This window comes from Macaca mulatta, chromosome 4, assembly GCF_049350105.2.
Source record: "Macaca mulatta isolate MMU2019108-1 chromosome 4, T2T-MMU8v2.0, whole genome shotgun sequence".
NCBI lineage: Eukaryota > Metazoa > Chordata > Mammalia > Primates > Cercopithecidae > Macaca > Macaca mulatta.
Window position 1 is genome coordinate 49,079,352 of NC_133409.1, and position 18,333 is coordinate 49,097,684.

Sequence of the window (18,333 nt, forward strand, 5' to 3'; positions counted from 1 at the left end):
TATGTATGGGAGGATCCCCTGAGCCCCAGAGTTCCAGGCAGCAGTGAGCTGTGATCTGGCCACTGCACTCCAGCCGGATGACAAAGCCAGACTCTGTCTCTTTAAAAAAATAAAGAAAGAAAATTTTAAAATAATAAGCATATGTGGCATGACAATGAAACTCTTTTAAAGAAAAGGGGAATGAATTATTTAGGAGTTTTATATCTATCAAGTAGGGAAGTACAGGAAAGTAATATTTTACCTTTGTGAGTAATTATACATTTTATGTTATGTCAATACATTTACAGGAAGGGCTGGGCACAGTGGCTTATGCCTGTAATCTCAGCACTTTGGGAGGCCGAGGTAGGTGGATCACCTGAGGTCAGGGGTTCAAGACCAGCCTGGCCAACATGGTGAACCCTGTCTCTACTAAAAATACTAAAAAAATTAGCCGGGCATGGTGGTGTATGCCTGTAATCCCAGCTACTCTGGAGACTGAAGCAGGAGAATCACTTGAACCCGGGAGGCAGAGGCTGCAGTGAACCAAGATTGCACCAATGCATGCCAGCCTAGGCAAAAGAGCAAGACTCTGTCTCAAAAAAATAAAAAATAAAGAATTTGTAGGAAGATGAATAATTTTTTAAAATTAAATTACAAAAGAACCACCTTTATTGAAATCATTATCTGAATTCCATAACTTAAAAATAGCTTTTCCCCCATTCCCTCCCTCTCAGCAGTATGAAAATGAGAAAAAAAAATGTATTGCAGTTTTAAAAGAAAGAAGAAAATATGTATGACTTTAGATTGGAGTCTCAGGAAACTTCCAAAAAGAGGGTGGACAGAAAGCTTCAGTATCCTTAGGGCACAGTAAATCTATTTATTGCTCCACCAACTTGAAGCCTAAAGCCAAAACTGTCATGCTGTCACATAGACAAACTTCTCAAGAGGTAAAGCTGAATTTCTCCTACTTTAAAATGAATGCAAATTACTGAGAAATAACAAACTGAAGAGTATTTTGCAATTTCAGTACCTCTAACCACAGCGTTTTAGAACTGAATTTGAAGATAAGGTGTCTAATTTAAACAGGATATGTGTCATTTTCAGATTGGATAGAGCAGGAAAATATATGGCTTTTTTTTTCCTTCTGGTTGTTACTTTTTACCAAATCTGGGCAGTCTATCTAAAGAGGGGTCATAGTTGTGACCTCTGGCTTTGTCAGCACATTATTGCATGCATGGTATTAATTGGTTACCTTCTTTTCCTAGTCAGCCCTTGAAGCTGTGTTGGTGGCCTGTGGCCTTCCAATACAATCCAGACTGTGGAAATCACTGTGTCCTGGGATCCATGGGCAAATGGTGTGTGCAGGGAAAAAAAAATCTTACACTCTCCTCAGTCATTTTTGAAAATTAAATGCAGAATACTTTCCAGGATAATACTGGACTTTCAAAGATTATCTCTTCTGGCGGGGTGCGGTGGCTCATGCTGTAATCCCAGCACTTTGGGAGGCCAGGGCGGGAGGATCACTTGAGGCCAGGAGTTCAAGACCAGCCTGGCCAACATGGCACAACGCTGTCTCTACAAAAAATACAAAAATTAGCCGTGCGTGGTGGCGGATGTCTGTAATCCCAGCTACTTGGGAGACTGAGGCAGGAGGATCACTTGAATCCAGGAGGCGGGGATTGCAGTGAGCCGAGATCATGCCACTGCACTCCATCCTGTGTGAGAGTGAGACGGTGTCCCTCCAACCTCCCAAAAAAGAAGATTATCTCTCCTGGCCCATTGACTACTCCCTTTGTTATCCAACCCCAAAATTTCATTTACCTTCTTCATCCCGCAGACATTACTAATGGGGAGAGAAAACATCAGGTTTCCTTGTCCTTGCCCCTTGAATTCAAGATTAGATGAACATCTGAAGATTAGGACACTGTGGAATGTTTGGTACGCAAAGCCCAGCAGATTTGGCAAGAGCTAAATAATTGCTAAGTTAGATGAGTTTTTAACTAAGTTTTAGAAAAGCTGAACCTAAGAAAGATAGAGCTTTGGTAGCTCATGGTGGAGGGTCCTGGAGGGACAATGCATGTGTTGTCAGGGCTCCCTGGTTCCTGCTGCCTTTCTGGAGTGTGGACAATGCTGCCGTGCCCTGCTCAGAGGGAGATACTGCTGCTAGTTTGGGATATCACTGGATGGGCTCTTCGAGTCATTGTGAAAAGTTTGAGAATAGACTGTAACAATCAAAGTGTGACCTGAGAAGGTGGAACAGGATTTTTCTCTGGTCAAAACTGATCAAAACGTGAATGGATAATGAAATTGTGGTATATATACACAACGGAATACTACTCAGCCACAAGAAAGAATGAAATTTTGTCATTACACCAGCATGGATGAGCCTGGAGGATGTTATGTTATGTAAAATGAGGCAGGCACAGAAAGATAAACACCACACGTTCTCACTTACATGTAGAAGCTAAAAAGTTGATCTCATTGAAGTAGAGAGTAGACGAGTGGTTATTAGAGGATAAACAGGGTGAGGGAAAGGAGATAGGGTGCAATTGGTTAACAGATACAGCTAGATGGGTGAAATAGGTTCTAGTGTTCCATAGCACTGTAGGGGGACTATAGTTAATAATTTATTGCATATGTTCACAAAGCATATGTATATTCAAAAAGAGAGAATTTTGAATGTTCCTGACACAAAGAAATGATAAATGTGTAGGATGATTGATTTGCTAGTTTGATCATTACACTTTTTATCCCAACAAAATATCACTCTCTACCCCATAAATATGAACAATTATTGTATGTCAATTAAAAATAATAATAAAATAATAAAAATTTTAAATAAAATTTGATTAAAATGGATAGAGGTAGAAATTCAAATGATCACCTTTTCTCTTCCATGCTACCCAGAGAACACCAGAAAATCACCCCTTCGAATGGAAGTACAGATGAGGACATATTTTGATCTCATACTGAAATGTAGGTTAGGAAGACAGAGTCTGGAGCATAGCACTTCCACTTACCAGCTCTCTCTCTCTGCCTTGGGCAAATGAGGTAGCATCCCTGTGCCTTGGTTTCCACAACTATACAAAGATGATATAGGAACACTTTGCTCATAGGATTGTTTTCGGGATTAAATGAGGAAATACATGCATAGCACTTGGACTTATAAGCTCTGGTATATATTGTATTAGGATTGTTATTATTATCTGTATATTAGTCCATTCTCACGCTGCTATAAGGACATACCTGAGACTGGGTAATTTATAAAGGAAAGAGATTTAATTGACTCACAGTTCCATGTGGCTGGGGAGGCCTCAGGAAACTTGCAATCATGGCAGAAGGCACCTCTTCACAGGGCAACAGGAGAGAGAATGAGTGCCAAGTGCAGGGAGAAGCCCCATCGGGTCTCGTGAGAACTCACCGTCACGAGAACAGCATGGGGGAAACCACGCCTGATTCAGTTACCTCCCACCAGCTCCCTCCCACAACATGTGAAGATTATGAGATTACAATTCAAGATGAGGTTTGGGTGGGAACACAGCCAAACCACATCAGTTTGCCTTTCACATTGTATATAAAATATTTGATTTAAGAGGTTTTCAGTTACTCTTTGAAGTATTTTATAGATCTTCCTTATTTTGCTTCAAGTTTTGGTTGACTCTTCCTAGAAAGCATTTTGGAATTGTCTTATCAGGTGGGTTATTGTATATTAGTATATATTTACTTGTAATTAAATTTAGGGGCTTCTGATTGGACTCCTCAGTTACATAGAGTTATTTATAGAGCTAACAAATAACTTCCTAGATGCCCCTGTATATATGTGTTCAGTGACTTACGCATTCAACAGATAGTTACTGAGCACATCCCTAGTGAGCCAGATTGCGTTCTGGACCCTGAGAGTTTAGGACCTGTCTCATAAGGCCCTCAGGTGGTTATGTTCTAGTAGAGAGGCGAACTATTACCAAGTCAATAATAAATACACATGAGCATTTCAGATAGTGCTAAGGACTTTGAAGAAAAGGTAATAGGACAGGGGTGGGTATAGATCTGATGGCCAAGAAAGGGGTCTGAATCTGTCCGGGTTCTCCAGAGAAACAAAACCAATAAGATAGATGTATATAGATGTATGAAAGGGGATTTATTAGTGCAATTGGTTCACATGATAATGGACACTGAGAAGTCCCACAACAGGTTGTTGACAACCTGGAGACCTTGGGATGCTGGTAGCCTGGCTCAGTCCAAGGCCAGAGGCCTGAGAGCTCGAGGCAGTGGGGAGTACTGGTGTGAGTTCTGAAGTACAAAGGGTGGGGATCCTGGAGTTGTTGTTCAAGGACAAGAGAGGAAGAGTGTGTATCCCAGCTCCAGCAGATGGATTGACATAGTCTCCTTTTCTCTGTTTTTGTCCTCTCTGGCTCTCTGTCAGATTGGCTGTGGCCGCCAATGCTGAGGGAAGATCTTCCCTACCTAGTCCACTCAGACTCACAAGCCAGTCTCTGAAAACACCCTCACAGACTGTATTAGGCCATTCTTGACTGCTACAAAGAAATACCTGAGTCTGAGTAATTTATAAGAAAACAGGTTTAATTGGCTCACAGTTCTGCAGGCTGTACAGGAAGCATGGCAGCATCTGCTCCTGGGGAGGCCTCAGGAAGTCTCCAATCATGGCAGAAAGCAAAGGGGGAGCAGGCACATCGCATGGCAAGAATGGGAGCAAGAGTGGAGGAGGAATGCCCCACACTTTTAAACCAGACCTCGTGAGAAGTCACTCACCATCACAAAGACAGTACCAAGCCATAGGGATCCACCCCCATGACCCAAACACCTCCCAGCCCCACCTCCAGCATTGGGGATTATATTCCAACATGAGATTTGGCAGGGACAAATATCCAAACTATATCATTCTGCCCCTGGCCCCTCCCAAATCTCATGTCCTTCTCACATTTCCAAATGCCTTCCCAACAGTCCCCCAAAGTCTTAATTCATTTCAGCATTAACTCAAAAGTTCAAAATCTCATCTGAAAAAAGGCAAATCCTTTCCAGCTATGATCTGTAAAATAACAAGCAAGTTAGTTATTTCCAAGATACAGTGGGGATCTACATTGGGTAAACATTCCCATTCCCAAAGGGAGAAATCAGCCGAAAGAAAGTGGCTACAGGCCCCATGCAAGTTCAAAACCCAGGAGGGCAGTCATTAAATCATAAAGCTCCAAAATAATCGCCTCTGACTGCATGTCCCATGTCCCGGGCACTCTAGTGTAAGTGGGCATCTTTACCCCTGTGGATTTGCAAAGTGCAGCCCCCAGGCTGCTCTCACAGGCTGGCGTTGAATGTCTGTGGCCTTTCCAGGCACATGATGCAAGCCGCCAGTGGATCTACCATTCTGGGGTCTGGAGGACAGTGGCTTCCTTCTCACAGTTCCACTAGGCAGTGCCCCAGAGGAGACCCTGTGTGGAATCCCCAACCCCTCATTTCCCTTCCACACTGCCCTAGTAGAGGGTCTCTGTGGGGGCTATGCCCTTGCAGCAGGCTTCTGCCTGGACACCCAGGCTTTTCCATGTATCCCCTGAAATCTAGGTGAAGTCTCCGAAGCTTCCATCACTTTTGCATTCTGTGCATCTGCAGGCTTAACATCATGTGGAAGCTGTCGAGGCTTTCAGCTTGCACCCTCTGAAGCAGAAGCCTGAGCTGTATCTGGGGCCCTTTGAGCCAAGGCTAGAGCCAAAATGGCTGGGATGCAGGGAACAGTGTCCTGAGCCTACACGAGGCAACAGGGCCCTTGACCTGGCCCTCGAAAGAGTGGCTGAAAGAGTGATGTTGCCTCTGTATATCAAATGCAGGCATGGCAGTCCTCACATCTGCCCAAGGTTATGGTCAGGGATAGATTAAGAACTGAACTCAAAGTGGACACATTCCTGCTTTAGTCATAAATTGTCTACTAGTTTTGTAAAGCTTGCTGTATCTTATTTTTCTTTTGACTTTTGGAAAGTCAAACACACAGAAGTAATATAAGTCCCTTGTGTCCAACTAGCAGCTCCTCAGTTAACAATTCACGGCCCATCTCATTTCACCTGCTCTGATTTTTTAGTTTTTCATTTTGTAATGCTTGTATTCAACACAGCAACATTTATTAAGTACTACCATGTGCCAGAGTTTGTATTCAATGAGTACGTAAAAATGGATAAGCTTGTCATGATCCAATAGCAAAGGCACATGTATCCAAAGATTATATAATGTATATATAATGTGAGCAATAACTGGCATAAGCCAAAGGTTATGGGAACACAGGAAAGAGAGTGATTAGTGCTTCCCTGAGCAGTGGAGAAAAGGGAATTGGAGAACTCACAGAGTGAGATTGCATAAAGCACAGATGGGAGGAGAGATAAAGGTAGAAGAAAGAGTAGGCCAGGTGTGGTGGCTCAAACCTGTAATCCCAGTACTCTGGGAGGACGAGGACAGATTGCTTGAGTGCAGGAGTTCAAGACCAGCCTGGGCAACATAGCAAAACCCCATTTCTACTAAAAATACAAATATTAGCTGGGCATGGTGGTGCATGCCTATAGTTTCAGCTACTTCAAGGCTGAGGGGGGAGAATCACCTGAGCCTAGGAGGTTGAAGCTGCAGTGAGCTGAGATCGCACCACTGTACTTCAGCCTGGGCAACAGGAGTGGAACCCTGTTCCCACCCCAGGGCTTCCCCAACCACCCCGCAAAAAAAAGGTAGAGGAAAGAGCATTAGCGCAAAAGCCTTTTTGGGGCAAATGATTGGAATGGAGAATATTTGGAAGCAGTGATAGAGATATAGCTACAACCATGAGTTGGGCCACTTTCTCCAGGAAATTTAAATTTTCTTTTGTTGGTTTTCTTATTTTAATTTTTTAAGGGATAGGGTCTTGCTACATGCCCAGGCTTGTCTTGAACTCCTGGACTCAAGGCTATCCTCCCAACTCAGCCTCCCAAGCAGGTGGGATCACAGGTGTATGCCACCATGCCCAGCTTAAATTTTATTTTGTAGGGAATGGGGAACAATACATCCTTTTGAGAAAGAACGGGGCTGGGCACAGTGGCTCATACCTGTAATCACAGCACTTTGGAATGCAAAGGTGGGCAAATCACTTGAGACCAGGAGTTCAAGACCAGCCTAGGTAACATAGTGAGACCCCCATCTCTAATTAAAAATAAAAAAAGACTTTTAAAACCCCAAGAACTGGAATGATGGGACCAGTATTTTTAAGGATAGTGCTAGTAACAGTGAGGAGCATAGATCTGATGGAGAGAGTCTGGGACAGGGAAGTCAGTTAGGAGACTGGCTGACCAGAGCAGATGAGCATTCGATTATAGAAGACAGGGTGAAATGCTACGCAGAGTTGCATAAACGTGGAATTGCAGAAGTAGGCTGGAGAGCTTGATCACTTAAGGCTTTATGGAGAAGATAACTTTTGACCTTGATCTTGAAAATGAAAATATAGATAGGAAATGAAGGGAAGGAATTGCAGTATTAGTGAACAGCATGTTCAAAAGTACCGGGCTACAAAAATGCGAGGAATGTTTAGGAACTCACAAGGAGGGAAAGGAAGCCAGCTGGCTGGCTAACAAGCGTACCATGAAAGTAGTGCCAGCAAAAGATGACACTTTAATGATTCCAAGACAGGCAGTTGAGGCAGGACTTGGTGACTAATAGGAAATGCTGGATGAGGGAGAGAAATGAATTGCTAATCTGAGGTTTCTAGACAAAAAATATTTTTAAAGGTAGAACATTAAATAAGACAAAGTGCAAAGGCAGGTTAACAAGGAAAGCTTTGTATTGTTGTGGACATGCTTAGTATGTACCTGTGGAACATCTGGGGGAAGCGTCCTGTGGGCTTTCAGAAATTCAAGTGTAGAAAGTAAATTTGGAGTTGTCAGCAGGAGATGATGAGAGGCTGAAACTAATGAAAAAGTGCCTATTTGTTGTTCTGCTTTTATAATACAAACCAGGTGTACCGAAATCCCTTTGTGAAACATCTCCCTCTGCTTGATAAAAGTTAGAGTGTGACACTCAAGAATAGTGATGTTTTCTGTCTTAGTTGCTGTGGAACCTGAATACTATAACCAGCATCTTTTATATAAGGGTTGTCTCTGCTTTCCTCGATAATATTTATAACAGTATTTTTTTACGACAGCAATCTATAAACAGTAATTCAGTTGGGGGATATCTAGGGTAGCTTTTCATTGTAAACACGGCCACGCCTTCCTCAGCTCACTGCATGCAGAATGTGCTCCTAGGCCACAGACTCATAGTTTCTGTTTCTTACTCCAGGTTTCATCGTCCATAACGAAGTGCGAGACTGTTTGGAAACAGAGACTGATCATCTTTGGGGGAAGCCCTGCTTCCTGAAAACCTGATATTGCACTGGGATTTGAATGTGTGTGTTTCCGTTTAACTTGTGGTGAAGGAAGTGTGTGACTCAGCTTGGTTGGGAAGTGCTCCTCACCTGTGCGGTCCAGATGGCTCCAACAAGCAAAGGGAAGGATGCAGTGACTCTTGCTGCCCAGAATGCACAGCGATGGTAAGAGACACCATGGATATTCTTCATCAGAAGCTTTAATCAAAGAAGATGAGCAGATGACAATCGCTGGCTCCCTGTTACCAGAAAGCCAAATTTTATGATGCGGGTGAAAGAAAAATATAGATAAAATTGCTGGGCACTGAAAAGGGGTGAGAGTTGAAAATCAGAAAGAAAGAGAAATATTTCATTATGTTAATGAAGAAAAGAGAAAACTGAAGCATAAATGTATTTTTGAAGTAGTTATTGGGTAGCTGAGAACTTAGTAAGGGATTTAGGAATCTAACCTCCCGATATGGATTCCTCAAAGACTTGATCTGAGAATATTCTTGTTTCACCATTATGTTGGTACAGTATAGTACCACAATTTTATGTTGTGCCAGTGAATCCAGTTGCCAGAAATAAGTCTGAATGTTTTCATGCATCTTTTTCTTAAATGCGAGAGCTTCTACTGACTTTTAACAAGCATGCTTACCCAAATTTTGTTGCATGCTTTTAAGTAGCATTAGCTATACACACTTGACATTTTTAAATATTCCTTTCCTAGTGTACCAGCCTTCACAGGAAAAGAGGACTGAGAATAAAGTCAGATGTAATGTGACCCTAGAGAACTGTAGCAAGCTTCAGAAATAAATCTTTTGATCTTTCCCTATCTTGATTAGATCCAAAGTCAAAGCAACCATACTTCACCTAAAGAAGACAGTGTTGACAATCATGACACCTGTTATAAAAACTTGACTCCAAAGTTCAAATTTAAGCAAGATACAAACGTGCTGCCTGCAGTTAGTCCTGCATGGGAATAAGGACTAGTTATTTTTTAGTGCTGCATTTTTTAAAAGTTGGATTGCTGCTATTAAAAAAAAAAGAAAAAAACAAAAAAGGACACAGATCAAAAAAAAAACCCAAAGGCTTAACAGAACATGGAAAGTTTCCACTACGTTGTGTGTGAGGAAATCCTCATCTTGTATTTTAAGAATCTGCAGATTGCATCCATAAATACAATACAGTATTTACTGTCAATGCAAAAGAATCAGTGAGATTAAAGTAGTGGAAGCTTTCCCTATGAGCCTACAGTCTGTATTGTTTACATTAAGAAATGCTCTATTGTTGTGTTCCTATTTTCCATGGAGTCACAGGCACAGTATGACTTCTGCTCCCGAATACATATAACCATATGTAAATACCACCTTGCATTTAATTGTTCTTCACGATTGTTTTGTGCCCCTTTAATTAAAAACACATGAAATGAATAACAAAACAAGACCCAAATAGGGTTTATTTTATTCTCAGAGTTTGGACTACAATTTTCTGAGATGTTTCTGGTTCAGGACTGTAATTTTCTATTTCAACCCAAAAGTTTAAGCATTTAACCTGGTGAATAAATGTAGATCCTGCCATTCATTGGTATTTTGAAGAACCACTTGAAATCGGATCATTTTATTTAAAAATAAAAAATGATAATGCCAGTTGGCCTATTATTAAAAGCCAGGACTGTATTAGCACTAGGAAAAGTAACCAGCATTACTGCACCTCTTGTTAGGCTCTGTGCATTAACAAAATACACATAGAGTCTGTTGTCATTTCACTAATAGGATAAGACAAATTTTTTGCTTTGAAAAAATTTTTCTGTGTGCCCAGGTATCTGTCTCTGACTGAGGTTTTGTCTGTTTTATAGTGTTTCAATCCAGCCATAAAAATTAACTTGTGATTTTTTTTTCCCAGAGTCATGCTTTTCCTTAATTATATTTTTATTTTATTATTTTAGTGTCTTGGGAAAAATACCAAGAGATATAATGTTTCTTTTAATTGTCTATGCTTAATCATCTTTAAACACTTTACATTTCTAACCACAAGACCTCTCTATAATGGTAAATATAAGACATCACCATCTTATCACTCAAAGTACATGTTATTGAAAGTTTTTATTTGGTTGATAAAAGGAACAATTTCTTCCCACTTTTGATGCCTATGACGCAATTTTTTATTGCCTACAATGAGATACACTCAGTACAAAAAATGAAAATCTGGTATTTCAAAATTGTTTTTTTTTGGTATAATAGGTCAGATTTATTAACTACTCATACTTTTTCTTTATACTAATCGATACATTTAGAAAAATTTTTTTAACTTAGATAAAAGTTTAAAAGTTAAAAAAAAAATTAGCCACTGCTAGTCTACTATTTAGGAAATTGGAATCAGCAATTATTTTATTAGAATGACGACTTGAGTAAAAAGCTGTGGAAAGAATTAAAGGATTATAAGCTAAGTTGTATTTTGCGGAATATGGTTCTATTTTAGTAGAGCAGAGACGAGCCATATCCCCACTGGCCGCCCAGCCAGAAGTCCTGGGGGCCCTAAAGGGATCTAGAGGTCTGGCCCACCCTCCATGCATAGGCACCTCTGCCCACCACCAGTGTTTCAGCAATCCAACCAGTAAGCATATGCCGTATAGGAAAAATAAAAGTGTGTGTGAATTGGATTTCTTTTGTTGTAACACAATTCCAGGTTTTTGGCTATTTAAAGTTTGACATTAGGCTGACATTGAGGAAGTAAGTGGGTTTTCCTGAGTTCCCAAGATATGATTAAGGAGGAAAACAAACCCATCTCCAGGAAGATCCCAGTCCGGAAAGAACTAGACAGATGTAAAAACCAAAGTGACCAATTTAGTTTTTTTTAAATGAAGAACAAAACATTAATATTAAGGTATTAAGAAGATGCTCAGCAGGCTTGATCGGCATCTTCATGGTCATTACCAATCGGTCTGACAAAATAGTTCTCTGGTAGTCAGCATTCATTCAAGGCAGCTTGCCTGATAATTTCCTGTGTATGTGAAGCGTCTCACACTTTTACGTGTTAGCTATGATTCCTTAAATTACTTAACTGAAATCTGTAATAGAGAACCATTTTGGCATCTGAACAGCTATTTTACATGGAGGAAAAAGCACACACATCTGTCTCTCTGCTTTACCCAGAAAAACTGACTTTCTGGTTTCATCTTCATATTGTTTAGTAGCATAATAAGAGTAGTCCTTTATCTTTCTCTAATGTTAGTAAATATATTCTGTTAGTAGGAAGTTCTGAAATTGAAGGGAAAATATATTTAAGGAAATAAAGGAATTGAATACACCCTTCAAAAATCGCCAAATACTGAAAATAAGAGATGAGTCCTTAAAACCTGAGTCAAAAAAGGTCCAGTTTTACAGCCTGCAATTAATTCAGGGCTGCATTGGCATTAAAAAAAAATTAAATAAATACATATGCATATTATATATTTAGTAGCTTACACTTAAAAGAGGAAAAGATTGCATTAACACTGCATGTGCTGGTATGTGCCACATTAACACCTAACAGGCATTTTATTTATTCTTCATAGAACCAGGCAGATACAACTCTGAAAAATCATACTGTATTCACAATGGAAAAGGATAGTCTTGTCTACCACAGAGTAGTATGTCCACACTTAGTAATGAAAACTTCCTTCCTTTCCTGCTCAAAAATTTCTTCAGTCTGTTATTATTTTCAAGTGCCCCTTGCTGCAAATTTCAAACGGAGCAAGAAATCTTCCTCAGAGTAGGTGGTTTAGAATTAAATTAGTACAATATATATGAATTTATGTCATTTACCCCTGAGTATGGTAGAACTGTTAAAGCATTCTTAAATTCCAATTATATGAAGCCTATCATTACTAGGAAAAGTATATTCTTTGGGATAAGAATTAATTTCTTCACACCATTAGAGTATGTTGTGAGTAGTAAGGAACTACTTAGATGCAATTTATTTACAGAATTGTCCGTTGGCCTCTTGAAATGGCTAGATCTTTCACTACTGAGTAGATAGTTTCTACTTACTGGCAGGATAGATTACATTGCTTTACTGGACAAAGCAGAATGAACTTACACAACTAAAATATGTCCTATATTGGCCAGGCGTGGTGGCTCACACCTGTAATCCCAGCACTTTGGGAGGCCAAGGCCGGTGGATCACTTGAGGTCAGGAGTTCAAGACCAGCCTGACCAACATGGTGAAACCGCGTCTCTACTAAAAATACTTAAAAAAAAAAAAAAAAAAAAGTATCCAGGCATGGTGGCTTGTGCCTGTAGTCCCAGCTACTCGGGAGGCTGAGGCAGGGGAATTGCTTAAACCCAGGAGGCGGAGGTTGCAGTGAGCCAAGATCGTGCCTCTCCACTCCAGCCTTTGCGACAGAGCAAGACTGCGTCTCAAAATAATAATAATAATAATAATAATAATAATGGATAAAATAAAATAAAATATGTCCTTGAGGGAAAAGCAATGACAGAGTAATCACCAAATTAATAGGAACATCTTTCTAGAGAAAGTACATCCCCAGTTAGTTTAAACCCAGGTTTCAGAGAAGCAGCATTGGGCTCTACTGTAAAGGCAGGCAGCAACCAAGAGGTGGTAGGGAGAGAGATAGAGTACTCTCAGATAATTCCCATTTTCACTTCCAATTTCCTTTTCGTAATCGTTAAGCTTAAGCTATGTATGGAAATGCAAAGCATCATTAGCATTTCTAGAAGGCAGCTGGAACCTTACCCACCAATGCTTTTTTGAAGACGGTGTCATCCCAAATTTAAAAATCCTATTGTATATGTTGTGAAATTTCTGGCAAAAAAGTGGAGGATCCTGTGGCAGCTATTCCCACCTAAAGCCAACCATATAAGGATGAGTCATTTTTTAGCCATGCTAGGATTTACTGCACACACACAAAAAATGTCATTTAGCTTGTCGCATTGCTAGCACAGCTGCACATATGAGCAAAGCACTGTTGGTCCATGTTTCTCAGTGGGGGTGCTCTTGGCATTTGGAGCTGGGCAGGTCTTTGTTGTACAGAATCATCCCATGCATTGCCAGATGTTTAATATCCTAGGCCCCTGCTGACTAAATGTCAGTAGCATTCTCAGTCACTGTAAACACCAAGAATAAAAAGCCTTCCCCCAGGTTCAAATACCCTCTCTGGGAGGTTGGTATCACCTCCCCTGAATGCCACTGTCTACTGCAATTTGAGGACACATAGAGAAAAAGTGCCTATCCCCAAACATTGTCTCTGCTGCCTTGCATTTCTTTGGTCCCTGAATGGTTTTTCTCCCTTCATTTTTCAAGCCTTTGTCTCAGTGCAGCTTTAATTTGCCAGTTCTTCAGGGAGGAGGTTACTGGGCAGCCTCGGCCATTCAGTGGGCATGGGGACTTGGCCTAGTCCCTATATATACTTAAAGGAGAGATCATACATGAAGAAGGCTTTTTTTTTTTTTTTTTTTTTTTTTTTTGCCTTACAACTTTTCTTTAGAACCACATTTTTGGTCATAATCCTTGTTACTGTCATGAGGATTGTTGCATGGGTTAAACACAAACACAGACTAACAGTGCACTTGAACAAACCTGGTGGTCTTTGGAAATGAGTTACCATTAGATTTCACCTGGTTATGCTGCATCCCATAAGTTCCAAATGAATCGCCTGTTTATCCCATTAACAAAGCATTTAATTCACACGCCAATGCTTGAATTCCCCCGGTATAAATGTAGTCATGCGGTTCAACTTTTCTAATAAGATTTGTGAATGCTGCATTATGATGAAAATGTGGATTAACTGTGGATTGCATGCCTGTTGTTCATACTTCAGTGATGGTCACACACAAAACAAGATGAGTTTTACTTAGGTGAAACATTATTAAACTGTACTAACAATACAGAAACATACTCTCTTTGTCGCTTTGTATCACCAAAACTGAATGGTAAATATGTTATTCGGATGAATTGTGGCTAGCAAAATGGAATTCACTTAGCCACTATAATTTTTTAAAACATTAAAATTTCTAAATTTTTTTTGAGGCCAGGTAACGCAGAGTCAATAAAGGTGGTTATATTGTAAGCTTTTAGATGGTGCTTAAGAATTCTTATCTTTTTAAATAGCAGTATTTTTTTTTTTTTAAGAATAAATTGAAAGGAGCAAATAAGGCAGAATGCCACTCTACCCTCAGGTCAATTTTATGGTATATGAAAATGCCAATAATATTTGTGCCACTTGCCAACTCGTGAGAGGGGGGCTTTTCCCTTACTGGTTACTTTTGTTATAGTTTGACTATGTCATTACATTGTTTAGAGAGCCTCCACAACCAGAAGCTGCCACTGCAGTGCTAACTCGCCTTCAGAAAGAATCAGAATGATTCAAGGGTCAAACCACTTTCGTCCCTTAAAATATAGGGACTAATATTTCTTTTTCTTGTTTTTTAAACATTTCTTCTGTGGCTTAGAAATATGCCAGTGTGTTCAAAACATTTACACCAATTTCACCAGATTTAATACCTACTAAAAATTCAAACGAGTTTCTTTCTTTCTTTCTTTCTTTCTTTCTTTCTTTCTTTCTTTCTTTCTTTCTTTCTTTCTTTCTTTTTTGTTTCTGTGTAACAGTGATTTTTAAATAATGGACTATCTGCATTCTTTTGTTATTTCACACTTCAGTTAAAATGATAACAATGGTAAACTGTGATCATTATCAGACTGACTGAATGCTTTCTGATTTCCAGTGAGTGATCTAGTTCTACGTATTACACAGGTGTAATATCTGTGAGTGTAAATAACTGGAACTGTACACTGATTAACATGACAGTTTCTCTTTTGTTGTTGTTCTTATCTGTACTGTATTATAGTATGTGGGTATAAATATCTACAAGTATACACACATAAGTACTTGTATTCCACTATTGTAACCTGAAAGAAAGACTATGTATTCTCTTTTTTAATTCCGTACTGGTGTTTGTGTTATTTAAAAAGCAAAATTCTGCTCTATTTAGTTGTATAATATTAGAGGATACTTTGCTGTGCACAATTCCAAGTGCCTTAGAACATTGTTTAGCTTTCCTGAGTATATGTAAATCCATATATGTATAAAATTGGGAAAAGTTACCTCAATAAAATCATTGGGAAATCCCCAGTTTTAGTTTGTTCCAGTTTCTATTATATTTGGATAGTGCTCAGCCTTTTTAAATGAAAAAAGAGAAAAAGGTAAGACAGCTTCACTAATTGCCTGTTATTTCAACTTCACCTAAGTTGTTAAGACCTCTTTGTATGTAAGGCCTTGAGACATGTACTTTTTATTTAAAATGTCTGTCTACAGAATTACTGCTCTTAAAAGAAACTTACAGTATTTTTTTAACTTCTATCTTTTTATATCTGAGGTATTTGATATTGATGTTTTTATTGCCATTATTATATGTAAACATAAAAGATAGTCCATTTAGGGTTTATAACATAGAAAATAAACAGACTTCCTCATTATGCTTTTTAATGTATTACAAGCAAGAAGCGAGGTTGGGAGCATATATTTTGGCCATGAAAAGAATTGGAATATACTTTTTGTGATTTTCTGCATCAGTTACAAATAGTAACTTTACCTCCCTGCTCTCCAGATCAAGGTCAAAGATGTAAAGGGAGACTTGAAAGCAACATGCTTGCCAGTATCCTAGACAGAAGACCGGAGGACTGGAACCAAAAAATTAAAAAATAGGTTTGAAAAATTTGTCCGAAGTATGCTATTGAAAATGAGAGGTACATCTTCCAGGCAGGCATAGTAGTTGTTGCAATTCTATTTCTTTCTCAGACAAAACCAAGTTCTACATAGAAACATTACCAGCTAAAACCCAATGGAACTAAGAAATGGGCAATTTTTCATTTTACACAATGCTATGGTGACCTCTGATTTATTGTGATTTAACTAGTCAATGAAAAAATAAAAATTAAAAAATTGAAACATAAATGTTAAAAGGCCAGGTGCAGTGGCTCATGCCTGTAATTCCAGCACTTTGGGAGGCCAAGGCAGGAAGACTGCTTGAGCCCAAGGGTTTGAGACAAGCCTGGGCAACACAGTGAAACCCCATCTCTATAAAAAATAAAAATAGAAAAACAAATGAACTAGTCATGAGCCTCAATTCAAACTTCTGCATGGAGTTGCTGCTAGAGTACTGCTGCCCGCAGACACCCAAGTCCTCACTTAGTTTGTGAGTTTTAAACTCTCCTCTTTAAAGGGTGGTCGCTAATAGTGGAACATGTAAAACCTAGAGAAAGGCTAAGAACCTAAAGTTCGTGTGAAGATTTTTTTGCTCTTTTGTTATAAAGAGACACCATTTCTAAGGATTTGAATGGAAAAAAAAAAGCTGCAGATGTTAGCTTTTTGAAATTAGATGAATATCATAGGGAAGAGAGAAGTAGCATTGTCAGTGCTTATCTACTCAATGATTTGTTTTTGGATGGACTTTTTGACCTTGGTTGGCCCAGGTCAGACAAACCAGAGAAGGGGGTATTTAACATGAGCAAGAATTTGCCTCTAATTCTTCAGGTAGCAGTATACAGCAAGCTGAGCTACAAAATCTTTTCCCACAGTCAGTCCTTGTTTTTTTGTGTGGGTTTTTTTGTTTGTTTGTTTTGAGACAGGGTCTTGCTCTGTCACCCAGGCTGGAGTACAGTGGCAGAGTCATGGCTCACGGCATCCTGGGACTCCGGGGCCCAAGCCATCCTGCCTCAGCCTCCAAAATAGCTGGGACTACAGGCAAGTTCCACCATGCCTGGCTAATTCTTTTATTGATTTTGTTTTTTGTATTTTTTGTAGAGATGGGGCTCGCTATGTTGTCCAAGCTAGTTTTGAACTCCTGGACTCAAGCAATCCTCCCACCTCAACCTCCCAAAGTGCTGGGATCACTGGCATGAGCCACTGTACCCAGATGGCATTAGTCTTCCTAAAGCACACTCATATATCATTCCTGCTTAGACTTGCCCAGTACCTGCTGAACAACTCCCAGGTGCTTTAATCTAGCCCTCAAGAGCTGTAGTTATGGCCAGGCACAGTGGCTCAAGCCTGTAATCCCAGCACTTCGGGAGGCCAAGGCAGGTGGATCACTTGAGCCAAGGAGTTCAAGACCAACCTGGCCAACATGGTGAAACCCTGTCTCTACTAAAAATACAAAAATTAGCCAGGTGTGGTGGTGTGCACCTGTAGTTCCAGCTACTTAGGAGGCTGAGACATGAGAATCGCTTGAACCCGGGAGGCGGAGGTTACAGTAAGCTGAGATCTCGCCACTGCAGAGCTATACCCTGTCTCAAAAAAAAGGCATCTGTAGTCTAACCACCGACCACAGTTCCAGATTACACTCCTTTTATTCCACACTTGGACCAAATCAAATGAAACTTGTTGTCCCCCAAGTATGTGATGCACTCTTTGCACATCACAACTTTGATTAAGCCATTCGCTCCAACTGGAGCTCTTTATGTGTTAATATCCAACTTATCCTTCTGGGAACAATGCAAATATCTTCTCCAGCTATTGCATTATAGTTTCTTTAAACTTTTTCTTGAAATAGCATATATAAATTTGGCAGATTTTATTTTCTGTGTAATCATTTCAAATGCCCAAATGTGACTATAACAAGCATTTAACAACACTTTTAAACCTAATGCATTATATATGCAGTAAATCAACTTTTCTTAGACATTTCAGTATTATTTACAAATGTAGAAATGTTCTTAAACTTTTTAATTTTACAAGTCTAAAATTAGTTACATAGTTTAAATTGGGATTGCATGGCTAATAGGTCAGATTTCTACAATATTCCAGTTTTTAAAAAATTGTTAAGTGCTTTAATACCAAGTACATACAGATCGTCTTAATAATTATAAAACATAATTAAATGTAACACAAAAGTATTATTTTGACTTTGATTTAATATCCATATTTAATTCCCAGGCTTGTAGAAACAGACACTAAGAAAAGCAGATTTTAAAACCTCAGGCAAACTGATTACTAG

At 39.5% G+C, this 18,333-nt stretch overlaps 1 protein-coding gene across 7 annotated transcripts in view; it reads left to right on the forward strand.

The window, feature by feature from the left end:
- PHACTR2 (phosphatase and actin regulator 2) overlaps window positions 1–8,698 on the forward strand; it is a 294,524-nt gene extending 285,826 nt beyond the window's left edge. For all 7 annotated transcript variants that reach the window (XM_077999486.1, XM_077999487.1, XM_077999488.1 and 4 more), the window contains one exon: window positions 8,275–8,698. In XM_077999486.1, coding sequence (XP_077855612.1) covers window positions 8,275–8,290 — 16 coding nt within the window. In that variant the 3' untranslated portion in view covers window positions 8,291–8,698. The remainder of the gene's footprint in view (window positions 1–8,274) is intronic.
- The last annotated feature ends 9,635 nt before the right edge of the window (window positions 8,699–18,333 follow it).